This window comes from Triturus cristatus, chromosome 10 (genome assembly GCF_964204655.1).
Source record: "Triturus cristatus chromosome 10, aTriCri1.1, whole genome shotgun sequence".
Classification (NCBI taxonomy): domain Eukaryota; kingdom Metazoa; phylum Chordata; class Amphibia; order Caudata; family Salamandridae; genus Triturus; species Triturus cristatus.
The window spans coordinates 897,305,775-897,320,299 of NC_140593.1; the positions used below are offsets into that span (position 1 = coordinate 897,305,775).

At 43.7% G+C, this 14,525-nt stretch overlaps 1 protein-coding gene across 2 annotated transcripts in view; it reads left to right on the forward strand.

The window, feature by feature from the left end:
• Nucleotides 1–14,525, forward strand: part of DHX30 (DExH-box helicase 30) — a 574,174-nt gene that overhangs the window by 304,878 nt on the left and 254,771 nt on the right. For both annotated transcript variants that reach the window (XM_085628644.1, XM_085628645.1), the window contains one exon: nucleotides 9,187–9,362. In XM_085628644.1, coding sequence (XP_085484770.1) covers nucleotides 9,187–9,362 — 176 coding nt within the window. The remainder of the gene's footprint in view (nucleotides 1–9,186; nucleotides 9,363–14,525) is intronic.

Here is a 14,525-nt window from a genome sequence, read left to right on the forward strand (position 1 = left end):
CTCATTTCAACTTGAGTGCTAGTGGGATTTGTATGCTATGGGTACAGTTTCGCCTTTGTTGAAGGTGAGGTAAATGTACCCGGAGTGACCCGCTATTATAAGGATCACCAAATTTGGGGTATTCACACGGGTCTATATAATGTTTGGAAGCTATCGTGTCAGCTTATAAGGAACAAAGGATGTTCGAGGCAAATGAGCTCTAGATCATATGCTTTAGCATAGATCGCCAACTGGTTTTGGGCCTGGATGTTTGCACTTTGTTTTTCTTCAAAGAAGTCTTTGTATTCACGAGGTAGGTGACTCCTCCTTTCGGTGATGGTGCGCATGGGCATCGGCTCCATCCCAAGATAGTGTTTTTTTTCTGCCGTTGGGTTCAGATGTGTATTGCTGCCCTCTGGTTCGGTATCGTTTTCAAACCCCTTCGACGCGCAATCCTCTATCCTCGACGGTATTGTCTTGCGATCGCATTTTCCCATTCGATGCGTATCGTGGAAATTGAAGAAAACCTTTGATCGGGAACTTTGAGGCGGGCCGTCGGGCCTTCCCGTGCCGACCACGCCAGCAGTCGATGGAACGGACTCCATTCAAGCTATATCCCAGGTGTCGTGCTAAATTTCCATGCACCAACTTGCACGAGGAATGGAACCTCTGCTTATCCCCGGAACACTACGAAAAGGACTGTGAAGCGTGTCAAATTTTCCGATCAAAGAAAACTATTCGTGACCGTCTGGCTCGACGCCACGAGATGCAGCACAGCAGCGGACAATCTTCGGCGATGATTCTGATTTCCACTGTCCAGCCGCAGAAGAAGAGGAACTGGTCTCAGTGTCGAAAGCCGACTCCGACATGGAAGAATACCTAAACATCACTCCGGGTCAACGTACTGTGAGTACAGATCCCCATGTGCCCCCTCAACCAAAGGCTAAGACTCCGGTATCACCTTCGCCCTCGGGCTCCGGTTGGCACCGACAAAAAGTTTCACATGTCCCGCCCTCCAGCCCGGCTACGAAACATAAAGACTAGCTTTTCGGACTCCTTCGGCATCGAAACATAAAACGAAGCACGTGCTAGTCTCCACACCGGCAGCACTGAAGACACCGAAGGCCTCGGAGCCGAAATTCTCCAAACCAAAAGCCTCGAAGCTGAAACCATCGACACTTAAAAGCTCGAAGCCGAGACGTTCGGAGCCGAAACATGCCACTCCGAAAGCTTCAGAGCCCAAACCGGTTAAATACAAACACTCTGATTGAAAACACTCGGCGCCCAAAGACTCTCAACCCAAATCCTTGAAGCCGAAATCAACTCCTAAAGAGAGAGACATGCCATCCAAGGAGCCTCGATCCGAGGACACACCTTTGGATTCCAAACAAAAGAGACTGAGTATTGACCCCGAAACTTGTCACCTTCTGGCCACTCTTCCTAAGAAACGGAAGCTGGATCTCTCAGAGGATTCCCCTATACCTCTGAAGAAAAAGGACATGGGTACCAACCCTTCTCTCCCTTACATACCTCCCTCTCCCTCTCCTCCTCCTAATCCCAATGTAATCATTACACCATCAAATTCACCACCACCCCCACTATCACCTGACATACAGGATGAAGATTATGGGGATGGGAATGAAGAGCAGGATATGCCACAAAATCAGGACATACCACAGGACACTGATCGCAGGGAAAATTTTAATAAAGATCCAGGTCAGGACAATGACCCCGACCTGTATCCCTCCAGACCCTCCTCACCTGACGACAGCATTGGCTATCTGCAGCGTATCAACAGGGCTGCTCAATATCTTGGAGTAGAGCTTCATACATACCCTCTAGAAGAGGATTTCCTTGTAGAGACATTAACACACTCACAAAGGTCTACTAATACTTTCCCAATGCTCAAGGGCATGTTAAAACATACAGATGAGGTATTCAGAGACCCAGTTAAGAGCCAGAATACTCACACCTAGAGTGGATAAAAAATACAAGCCCGCTCCTACCGACCCTACATATATAAAAGGCCAGTTGTCCTTAGAATCCCTTGTCGTATCTAACGCCCGCAAGAGAGCTAACTCTCAAACTACAGGTGACGCCCCTCCTCCTGATAAGGAGTCTAAACTCATTGATGCCTCTGGCAAGAGAGTGGCTTTGCAGGCTGCTAACCATTGGCATATTGCCAATGCTCAGGCTCTGTTAGCACGCTACGACATGGCTCACAATGATGATTTGCAAAAACTCATGCAACATTTGCCAAACGAGTATAAGACCAAAGCAAATGACCTCATTCAGGAAGGAAAGCTCATCACCAACACTTCCATCAAATGCGCATTAGATGCGTCAGATACAGCTTCTCGTGCACTTGCGCAGACACGCTTGGCTTCGAATCTCTGGACTCAAGCAGGAGGTACAGTCTTCCATACTTAATCAACCCTTTGATAAGGAGCATCTTTTTGGCCTGCAGTCAATACTTCCCATAGAAAAAATTAAAAAAGACAAGAGACTGCAAAGTCCATGAGGGCCTTACAATTACCTTCTAGCAGATGCTCCTTTCGCTGCTCCTTTTACAGGGGTGGCTCAAAAACAGTGTCCTCAGAGAATCCCCCCTCCTCTTATAAGAGTAACAACCAGTCTACCTCCTCCAGAGGGTATTTTCGAGGAGGTTACAGAGGAAATAACAATAAGGGACGAGGCAGAGGTAACTCCACCTGCACTTCCCCTGCCAATAAAAAGTGACTTCCCTCCGCTACCACCGATCATTCCACTCCTGTCGGGGGACGTCTCTCACAGTTCCTACCTGTCTGGAGTTCAGTCACCACAGACAAGTGGGTATAACAAATTATCCAGTATGGTTACTCCCTGGAACTTAGCAGCACTACCCCAACTATTCTTCCAAGAGAGTGTGCGATGTCACCAGAACATCTCACCCTCTTAAAACAAGAGGCTCTCTCTCTGTTACAAAAACATACGATAGAACTAGTACCATTACGTCACCAAGGAACAGGAGTGTACTCCCTGTACTTTTTGATTCCAAAAAAGGACGGCTCTCTCAGGCCCATATTGGACCTCAGACAGCTAAACCTCTACATTCAATCAGATCACAGCCACATGGTCACCCTCCAACAGGTGCTCCCATTACTTCAGCAAGGCAACTTTCTCTCCTCTCTGGATTTAAAGGACGCCTATTTCCAGGTTTGTGGTGGACGGACAACATTACCAATTCAAAGTTCTCCTGTTTGGGGTAACTGTAGCACCCATGGTCTTCACCAAGTGTCTGGCGGTAGTTGCAGCTCATTTAAGAAGGCAACACATTCACGTCTTCCCTTACCTGGATGACTGGCTAATAAAAGCCAAGTGGCAACACAGCTGCATACAACACACTCAAAACCGTTCAGCTGCTTCACAACTTGGGATTTACTGTACACCTCACCAAGTCTCATCTCCAGCACTCCAACATGCACACGTACTTAGGAGCCACAATAGACTCTTGCAAAGCTCTAGCATACCCCAACCCAGTCAGGATACGCAGCAGGGAAATCCTGATATCACAATTTCAGCCTCAACACTCATTACCAGCCCGAGTTTTCATGCAATTGATTGGCATGATGGCTTCTTGCATACTAATTGTTCCTTACGCAAGACTCCAAATGCGTCCCCTACAAGAATGCTTAGCACTTCAGTGGAACCAGGCTTAAGGTCATTTGACCGATCTGGTGTTGGTGGACGGCCGCACCCATCGCTCTCACACAAAACCTTTCCAAAGGGCGGCCATTCGTCGACCCGTTTCCACAGATAGTTCTAACAGCATCTAGATCTGTTCGCCACACACCTCAACGCAAAATGTCCAAACTTCACATCCAGGTATCCTCACCCATTGTCCAAAGGCAATGCGCTATGGATGAATTGGTCAGGAAAATTTGCTTACGCTTTTCCACCTCTCCCGCTAATTCCATTAGTGGTTCGGAAGCTCAAACAACATTCCCTGACAATGATTGTAGTTGCTCCAACATAGGCTTGACAACCCTGGTTCACAATCCTGTTGGAACTATCAGTATCATGGAGAGATAATACATCCAGATCCCAGTCAACTAAACCTTGCGACATGGCACCTGTGATCATAGAGTTTGGCTACCTTAATCTTCCGCCAGACTGCATGAACGTCATTAAAGAGGCTAGACGCTCTACCACAAGAGCATGCTTTGCAGCAAGGTGGAAACGATTTGTAATTTACTGTACAAACAATAAAATCAATCCACTGTTATTGATATTATGCATAGTGGTCTGTCATCATTATATCATGGGCAAAGTCCGCTTAAATCAATCATGCAATTCAGTTGGGCACTTCAAATACTTAAGAATTGGCGTGTACCACAGTGCTACCTGAATTCCAGTAGTTTATTTTTATCTTTTAATTTAACATGCAAACAACTACTGATGGTAATGAAAGACGCAACCTACACAATGCTACACTTAGAGAAGTTAGAACAACTTCCATTCAGTGTAGCTGAAGCCCCTTCTCTATAGCTGAAGCACCTTTAGCTGTGTGGTTAATTCACGGCATTATCTCTTTACCTCTTTCGACACTTCAATTCACGGCTTACATTAAACATTTTCCTGTAGGTAGATATGAACCCCTTGGAGGCAGCTTCATTCATGAGTTATGGTTACTTCCCTTCTGTCGCTGTCAATGTGCCAGTAAGGAAGTTTTCCTTACTGGAGAGGAATGCGACTCTTCTGTTGGACATTCACTTGTTTGCAAACATGTGAAGATCCATGGCGCATGTAATGCTACAGTGCTAAATGTGTCCTGTTATTTAAAAGGAATACCAGTTCCCGCAATTCTTCCACTTATCACGGACCTTTCAAATGGAAGTTATTTAATGGTTAGTGATCAAGATTGTTGTGGTATGCGAGCATGAGTTCCCTCGATTTTGTCCGTCTCCTAGCTCGTCCCTTGTTGCAGCAACGTCCTATTTCCCCCTACGCATGGGATTGTAGATCTCTCGTTGTGGCCTTTCATTCCAGCTTTGAAGGCAAATTTCAACAAACTAAACAGACTCAAAGCACTACTGTTTAAAAAAAGGAGTAGCTTTCACATCTGCTTGTGGAACGTTCGAATTGCAGGTGGCTAGAACTTCTAGTGAAATACATTCCTTATTAAACACCAATCTTCCCCTGCATTTCGGTAAAATTAGTGCATCAAATTTTAATGCCTCTAACGCAGCTGGTCTTGCAGACTTTTTTAAGGTTGTTGGTGCAGGCTTCATTTCATTCCGGACTATTTTTGGATTAAATCCCGGCTTTTATTTATTCATTTTTTCTAGTGTTTCCGGAGGATTACTGCTGCTGTTATACCCATTTGCGGCATTCTCATCCAATTTCTGCTTTTCCACAATGGCTGTTCATTTTGCAAGCCTTCTGGAACTACAACCTCTCCAACACTATCGTTAGCGCATGCTTCAAGTTTTTGGGATGTTCTTACTACAAGAACTGAATCTATTTGTCCTTAACATTCCAGCTTGCCTGGTTTACCTGTGTGCAACTGGAGTTCCATTGCCTCTGGTTTCCCTTTGATTGTGCATTGGATATGTGCCTGGCTTTGCAGACACATGCTGCCATGAATACTGAACTGCTAATGAGTCCCTTAGCAACCCATTTTCAGGACCGTCCCCTAGGTTTGCGGCTTCCCCACAATGCAAGGTTTGAGCCACTCGCCTTCGAGGAAATATGTGCATTGGCACATGGCTCATGGAATACAGGCTTTACTAACACGAATGCGGGTTACCCTGTAACTATCTCAGCACCGGCTGAGCCCGGGGATCAAAGTCTGTTCTATGGAGTTTGTGACTTGGCTGTTAATCAATCATCTTTTGCGGAGTCAGACTCCTTTATGAAGTTCCTGGCCTTTGAATTTGCGAGTGACGCAATGTATACATCCAATACACCATAATTTTACTATTTTTCAAAATTGACAATTCTTTTTTTAGTTTTTCAAATATAACTTTGTGAATTATGCTTCGAGTTTGTTTCTTTCAATTGCATTTATATTTTTAGTTCTTTTTCATGCTATTATCCTGACCAAAAGGAGGGTGTCATATGTTTTTCATATGGTCCATTGTCATTTTCCCTATGTTAGCCAAATTATACACTTTGTAGGCCGTTTTGGTTTTGCATGTTACTAAATGACACGCTTGCCTTTGTGCCACATTATATTTTCTCACGGAACCAGCACATGTTCTTGTATTTTATTCTTTTCGTGGGATTTAGTCTGAACAGCCTAGGCAAGGTCAAACAAGATTGCCCATTGGTATTCTCTCTGGACACTAGCACCTAGAAATAATAAAGGATTGCAGCTGCTGTTTTTGAATACACATATCTTGTCATATAACTGAGGACAGGGGTTCTCAGAAACACACACATAGAGTGAAGGTCCTGAGACGAGAGTGCAGTATCAGCTGGGATGCGGAACATCTACCTATGCATGCTAAGGTATGGTGTCCGCCACTAAACCCATAGATCTATACTATATAACCAGTTTAACATGACAGGGCTTTTCATTGTATACAATTTATTAACCATGCTGATGATATTATTGACATGTATTTGTTTTCTAATTGTGGCACAATTATTGCATCTTCGAGCACGATAGTTTAAATAAACATTGTAAACTTCCTTCGTGTCACTTTCTTATCTTATTGTGGACAAGTACGTTCTTTGGTGCCAAATCACTTCTCTCTCTGGAAAGGTTAAGCGGGCTAGTGAGGCACTATAGCTAGTCGGACTCAGGCTTATAGATACTGATGTTTTTGTATGGTGACTCAGTCCCCTACATACTGATGTTCTATGGTCCCAAGCACAGTTCTGTTCATCATAATCCCTGCAATCGGGACATCTATAGGCTAGATTCAACTTACCGAATTGAGCAGCCTTTGTTATACCGTAGTTGGCAGTATGTCACTAATATTTGCCAGTTGTATTCACTATGAATATGTGTTGAAGACCCTTAGTTTCTTTCATTATCATCTCAGAAAACCAATAAAGCTTGTTAAAAAAAAATGGCTTAATTTGTATGGATGTTGAATAGGAGAGCTAACAGTAATGTGTACACACAAAAACAAAATGTCTGGTTACCTTTGGGGACAATATACAGCCCCACCAAAAATATAACGTTTACCTGTTATACATTGTATTTTTATAAACTGGAGTCCTACGGTGAATGTTATTTCATGGGAGCAAATGTTGGATGTTCTATTAATCCTTCTGAAGTTCTGGGCTTATTTCAGGTTTTTTTTACTCCCAGCCAGTCAGTAGTATGAGATGTCAGACATAGAGAAGCATTATATCTAGTTAAATATGTCTGTGCTATTTTCTTGAGCAGTAGCATAATGTAGGGTACCTCTAAATTCAAGTATGTCTGACTGAATTTCTCACTAAAACCGTTAACTCAAAGAAACCAATCATCGAACATGGAAGATCGGCCCCCACACAAGTATCAAAAATATGCAGAAGTACATAAATACAAAAATATTTGTGCAAGACACCACAAATAATAGCTTTTAAAAGTTCAAGGTATAGTACTTTTATTCTAATTTATAGTATTTCTTCAAATATTTCTTCTGATAAATTATAATCCCTACCACAGCTGACTTGTGTTTAGAGAAAACTGCTTCATCCTGGCAAAGAAGCTTTCTTTTTCGTTCTGACTAGTCTGAAACCAACTTAGTTTTGTCACCACAGTAGGTGTTGCTGTGTGGTCGGTAGATCAACTATCAATATGAGCATGAGGTCTGTTTCAAATTTTCCCTCCCCCCACAGTTACTCACTCCTTCACTTCTGTCTCTGTTAGATCATCAAGAAATCAACAAGATGGCTGAAATCCTTGAAAGACTCTGCATCTTACTTATATGGCAGAAGACCTGTCACAATGTAGACAAGAAGTCTTTTATACAGTGGTTTTGTATTTGGCGGCTGTGGCAGTCATTATATTTTAGAAGATTTAGTGTTGGACCTCTTCACTCATTCCAGCTAGCTGGTCTGCAAAGGTCAGGTGGTTTTTCATTAAATCCTGCTCTCTGGACTGCCCAGTAAGCTATTCCTTGCTCTTCAGCTACCTTTTCTTCCAATTCAGGGCACAGCTACAGGGTCTTGTCTCGATTGGTCCTGGCTGTGAGAAGTTGGCACCTTCCTACACTGGCCATTTGTGATCTCTGTTTCAAGCAAGGTCCTGCCCATGCTAAGTATCTTATCTAGGCTGATGCATACTCTCTCCTGGAGGTCCGGACAGATTACTGGCTTGATGTTGGCAGTAGTTAGAGTTTGGATTTCTAGCAGGAAGATTCAAGTGTTAGCACTTCTGAACAAGACGACTGGTCTTTCTCTGGCTTTTCCATCTGTTTTCTGAATATTTGTCTGGCAAGCAAGACAGGACTGATTCTAACCAGTAACTGTGGCTTGTTAATCGTCCATCGACCTCCTTGACTAAGTGTCCTAGATTGCTAGAGAACTCCCAACAGAAAACAGACTGAGGAAGGGAGGACATGTGAGTTAGTGAAGGGAAATTGGTTTGGCAGGTGGCAGATTTGGTTCTTCTTCCCAAGCTCACCAGAATGTTAGTTTCTGAACACAATTCCAGGGTACAAAGTACAAGCTGATTATCACACCAAGGGTAGATGATGGCCACCTTCAGGGAAAACGTCTTTCTGTGAAAACTCCTCATGAAAAAATGTTGATAATACAGGGGAGAGACTGGAAATCCGTTTCTCGACAGTAAATATGGCTGTACCCCTGTGACCATTATCCGCTTCCAGCAATTTCTGTTTGACTCATTGACCCTCAATTGTGGGGGCGATCCTACTTAGGAACACTCACTAGTGGAACCTAGAGTATAACGGCTGTCATGAAGCAGCTCTATTTAACCTGCAGATTGTGGAATCCATTAGGGGAAGAAATTCCAAAACGTTTAGTTGCTGAGGCCATGGGCTTCACAGTGTTATTAAGCCATAATATAACTTCAGTCTCTACATCCCCAATTAAAGCTTTTCAGGGTGATGGAAATATTAAGTCTTAGCCAAATACAAGCTTGGGAGGGAAAGGTACTAAGTGCCGGATTGGATGCTTTTTTTCATGGTAGTAAATATATCCATGTTACTGGAAAAACAAGCACTTAAAGTGTGTATTTTTTTTGTTTTGTTTTTTTATACCCAGTGCACTCAAACATTCCCATTGTGGACCAGCAGGCAATCTTTCAGAAGCCATCACCTGGCATTCGCAAGATTGTTCTAGCCACAAACATTGCAGAGACCTCCATCACCATTGACGACATTGTCCATGTTGTGGACTGCGGCACACAAAAAGAGCAGCGATATGATCTCCGAACTAAGGTAAGTGAATGCTTGCATTTTATGTTTGAGATCTTTACTGACTTGATCCATTTGGTTGAAAATTGAGGTATATCATGTTATTGCTGTTTGTGTAGCACACAATTTGCCTTTATCATGGCTCTATAGCTCTTCAGTAGTCCCTACTGACTTTCCTTTGAATCTGAAGATTCGACTTATGTTGTGTTACGGGTATTGTGTTCTTGTTCTTTCAGTCGAGTGGCTCTGTTGCATTCTTCCAGCTTTTAGTATATATCTTTGTTGCTGTAGGGCAGAGTGCTTTACTTACAGCTCACTTTCACAGGTTTCACATTGGTAGACATGTCCATTGTCTGTCAGACAGGAGATCTGTGTGCATGGTTTCTTGGAGTGAGTGATGTTAACTACTGTAAAAACAGAGTAAATGACGTAACTGGGCTTTGTTGAAAGTATGTCAGGAGTCTTTAAGTGTGTTCTGTTGGATGTTAATGTGTGGTATATCAAAGTATGTACAAGGGTGACCATGATCATACCCAAAAATGTCAGTGGGTATATGATGTATGTTCTTTCTCGTGTTGTGTTGGGTGGTTTGTGTGTGGCTTACAATGATGATACAGTGGGCTGTGTGACAGTTGACTACTTGGCATACTTGGGTTGTGTTTACCCTGTGGAATTTGTTCAGCTAAGTGTGTTCTGTTAAGTATTTATGTGTGGAGTTTTGAAGACATTAATGATGTTACAAAAGACTGTGTCTAATCTGAGGTGGCATCGTGGGCAAAAAAAACAATGGGTTAGAATGCTACCAGAGCGATGGTCAGTGGTTAGACCTATTTTAAAAGAGTAAACCGTATATATGGTAGCTGTGGTTTAGAAGAATCGCACATCTACTGACAGTACGGGTTATTGTATATCAATATCCAAATACAGGTTTAGATTGCACATTATGTTTAGACGTGCTCAAAGTGTTTAACACCCTACTACCAATCAGGAGTGCAGTAGATTGAAAGAATCCAGTCCAAACACACACACACACACATATATTTGGCATTGGAGCACACACAATTCTGTTGCTTATTGCTGAAGTGTCAAAGAGGCGGTCCATATGATTGTTTTGGTCTTTTATTTTCATCATTCCAACTGTTGTCTATAATCTTAAACACATCTAGCAGCTGACACGCGTTTCATCTATTTCAAGACTTTTTGAAAGCTAAAATACTACTGGTGATGCCACAGTTGAACTGTAAAATATCTGTAGAGTGCTTTTATTACAATATTATTTCTCAGGGTCTATCGCAGGTGTAAAAAGTATGTGTGCTGAAATAAAAAATCTACACTTTTCGTCCAGTGTTGGGAGAAACAAACCATGCAGACCCTATATTAGGCAGACTGTTAAGTTACATGCCATGAAAACTGCATTGTAAGCCGTCTGACAGAGTAACCGGTGTCTGCCGGAAGGTGTACATTTACTTATTTCAGCATATATACTTTTTTCACTTGCGGTGTAGATCCTGGAGAAACTGGTGAATTTGAAAGTATGTGGAAAGCAATCTGTTATTTGATGATTTGCGGTGTGCATTGAGGGCCGTTAATAGCACTGAAACAACACTGCTATCAGTTACTAACCTTATCAGAGGTGCAGGCAAGGCTAAACTCCTCATCTTACTTGATCTTTCCGCTGCATTTGATACGGTGTGACATGCCGTTTTACTAAACCGTCTTTCAGATATTAGGATACACTCTGAAGTTCTGAAATGGTTTGGCTCTTTCCTTGCGGGATGTACTCAGGCAGTTTATCTGCAACCATTGTATTGTATTGTATAAAATATTTATATCGCGCAACTATCACCCCACGGGTATCCTGGCGCATAGAGACCATGATGACATAAGGCAACCAATCGATTCGGCCACTAAACGGGAAACCTACTAGCTGTTTCTGGCAAATAGCCAGGTCTTAAGGTTTTTCCTAAATAACAGTAAAGAGTCTACTTGTCTAAGGCTTAGGGGAATTTCATTCCATAGACAGGCTGCTGCCAGGCCGAAAGCTCTGCCCCCTAGCTTTGTCGAATTAACTCTGGCAACAGACGCCAGACTTTGGCTGGCGGACCGGAGGAGTCTTTTGGGCGCATACCAGGTAAGCCGTTCTTGTAAGGAGAGCGGACCTGAGTCATGGAGCGCTCTAAAGACAAGACATAGAGATTTAAAACTGACTCTGTCCTTGATAGGAAGCCAGTGTAGGTCCCTCAGTGCCAGCGTCGCGGAGGAGTTGCGCTGTCTCTTAAGGGCCAATTTAGCTGCCATAGACTGGACTCTTTGCAACCCCTGTAGAATGTACTTGAGAGCACCCAGATACAGGGAGTTGCAATAGTCCAGTCTACTCATGATGATGCTGCAGACCACCAAAGGCCTCACTTCACTAGATAGTAGAGGAAGGATCTGACGGAGGGCTCTCAATAGTGCAAAACATATGCCAATTGTTTTATTGGCCTGGGTTTTCATTTGAAGGTCTTCATCAAACATGACTCCCAGGTTGCGCACCGTCCTGGATGCCTCTATAAGGGCATCCACTGGTCCGAACCTGAATTCACCTATTAGTTGTCTGGACAGTCTCGCTGCACCACAGTACAACAGCTCTGTTTTGCCCGCATTGAGCTTGAGAGAATTAGCTCCTAGCCAGTCTGAGATCTGCCCCATACACGCCTGAAAGGAACTCATGGATACTGCATGCTTTCCTCGGATGGAAAAAGACAATTGAATGTCATCGGCATAGTTGATAACATCAATCCCAAAAGATTTTATGATGGGGATCAAAGGGCTTAGATAGACATTAAAACGAATCGGTCTGATTGCTGAGCCCTGGGGTACTCCAGAGCATACTGGGGACCAAGACCAAGACCATACTGACCGCCTGCTGTCGACCTGACAAATAAGATTGAAACCATTTCAGGGCACATCCCCTCACTCCAATACTCTCTAGTCTTGCCACCAGTACTGCGTGATTGACCGTGTCAAATGCGGCTGACATATCCAGTAGGACCAGCACTGAAGAGGTCCCACTGTCGGCTCGCATTCTCAACTTGTCCATCATTGTGATCAGAGCGGTCTCCGTCCCATGCCCTGGCCGGAACCCAAACTGGTCCCTGTCCAGGAGAAGATTCTCCTCTAAATAGCATGACAGAGACCTACTGACCAGTTTTTCCAAGATTTTAATAGGAAAAGGCAGCAAGGATATGGGGCGAAAACTAGCTGGCAGCAAAGGGTCCAGAGATGGCTTCTTCAACAGGGGGGTCATCATCGCTTGTTTCCAGGCACCTGGTACCGCTCCTTCATTCAAGGATTGGCAACAAATGAGCCGTAAGGCCGGAAAAAGGATGGGGCCGTAATCCTTCCAGATTTTATGAAGAAGGGGGTCAAGAGGTGATCCAGATGAGACCTCCAGTGCTAAACTGTTGAAAAGATCCTCTGTGAGGGGTTGGAAATATTCCAGTGATGTGGTCGATCTGTTATCCTTAATAGTTAATGGTGAACCCTTAGAGTCAGAAACAAAGCCCCCCATGTTTGATGAGGCACCATATTTTGTGGTGTTCCACAGGGCTCGGCTCTGAGCTCGACACTTTCTTATGTGTACATAGCTCCTTTGGCTAACATCTTCAGGAGATGGGGACTAGACATCATATCATATGCTGATAACACACGACTTATGATTTCAGTTTGAAAAGATGTGGACACCTGTAAGGAGAGCCAGGTGGGCTACTTGTTAGAGGTATCTTGCTGGATACAAAAACACTGCTTAGAGTTAAATGAGAACAAAACAGAGATTATCTTGTTTGGAATAGCAAATTCAGTTTGGAAGAATCCCTGTTGGCCCGGCTCACTGGAAACTGTCCCAACACCTGACAAAAATGTTAGAAACCTGGGCATCATATTGTTGAACCTCTTATGAGCAACCAAGTTAATGTGGTTTGTTGATTCAGCTTTGGTCTATTGAGAATGATCCGTAATATCTTGAAATGGGTGCCCCATAGTTGCAGGAACACCATTGTGCAGGCTTTAATAGTCGGTCATCTGGATTATTGTGACGTACTATATTTTGGAATGGCCGATTATCTGTTTTGCAAGCTGCAGAACATTCAAAACACTGCTGCACAACTGATTCTTAATAGCTGTTCTAGGGACTGTGCCTCCGCCAGTCTGGACAAGCTTCATTGGCTACCGGTCAGGAAATGGGCAGTGCTTAAATTACTCTGCCATATTTACAGGGCTGTTCAAGGCTCTGGCCCTCTGGTCCTCAGGGACTAAGTCCGGAGAGGTATAACGACTAGGAATTTTCGGTCTAACAGCTTACTCTTGTGCAGAATCAAATTCACTGAGACTGGATGGGGGGGATCACTCCGTTTCCCACTTGGCAGCTGCTCATTGGAACGCTCTTCCACCTTATTTGAGGGAGATTTCCAAGCTCCTGCCATTCTGCAAGAGTCTTAAAACATTTCTGTATAAAAATGAGTTCATCATATACCTCGATATTAAGCGTCCCAGCTAACCACTGCATTTTGTATGTCTGTGCTGGCGCCGGGATATCCCTTAGGGGAGGAGCAGTGCACTATATAAATGAAATAAAATAAAATAGTGGTTTGCTATTTGGCAGAAAGGGGAGAAGCAGAGATGGCTGTGGCCTAAGCACTATTTTGAACTTTGTTGCAGTATGCAGTAATCAGCCACACAGTCCCGAAGCCTGCTGACCTCCTCTGCGCGAACTGTAGAGCTCTTGTCAGAGTAAACACGATTGCCCTTAGCAAGTTGTGCTTGATATTGCCAGGTGACTAGAGTCCAACTTCACCAGTCGCTCCCTACTCTATGGGTGGATAACTCGCACTTGGAAGAAATTGCTGTGCTATTGACCCAGTGCTATGACATTTCTGGCTGCATTCATAAAGGCTGGGGTTCCTAAGAAAGCTTTTCAAGCTTATTCTCCTTAGTGCTGTTAAATAATAAAGGAAGAGCTCTGACCCTTATACGAGAGCTCTTGTTTACATGTTGAGGAATTGCCTTGCTTCTGACAATGCAATACAAGGGGAACTAGGTTTTATTGTAACCTGGACAGGCACACAGGAGCTCTTCCTCTGACCAAAAGTATCTAAGATTAGGGGTGGGTGGGGCCTTGTTAGTTAAGCTACCACTGAGCTGCATAAG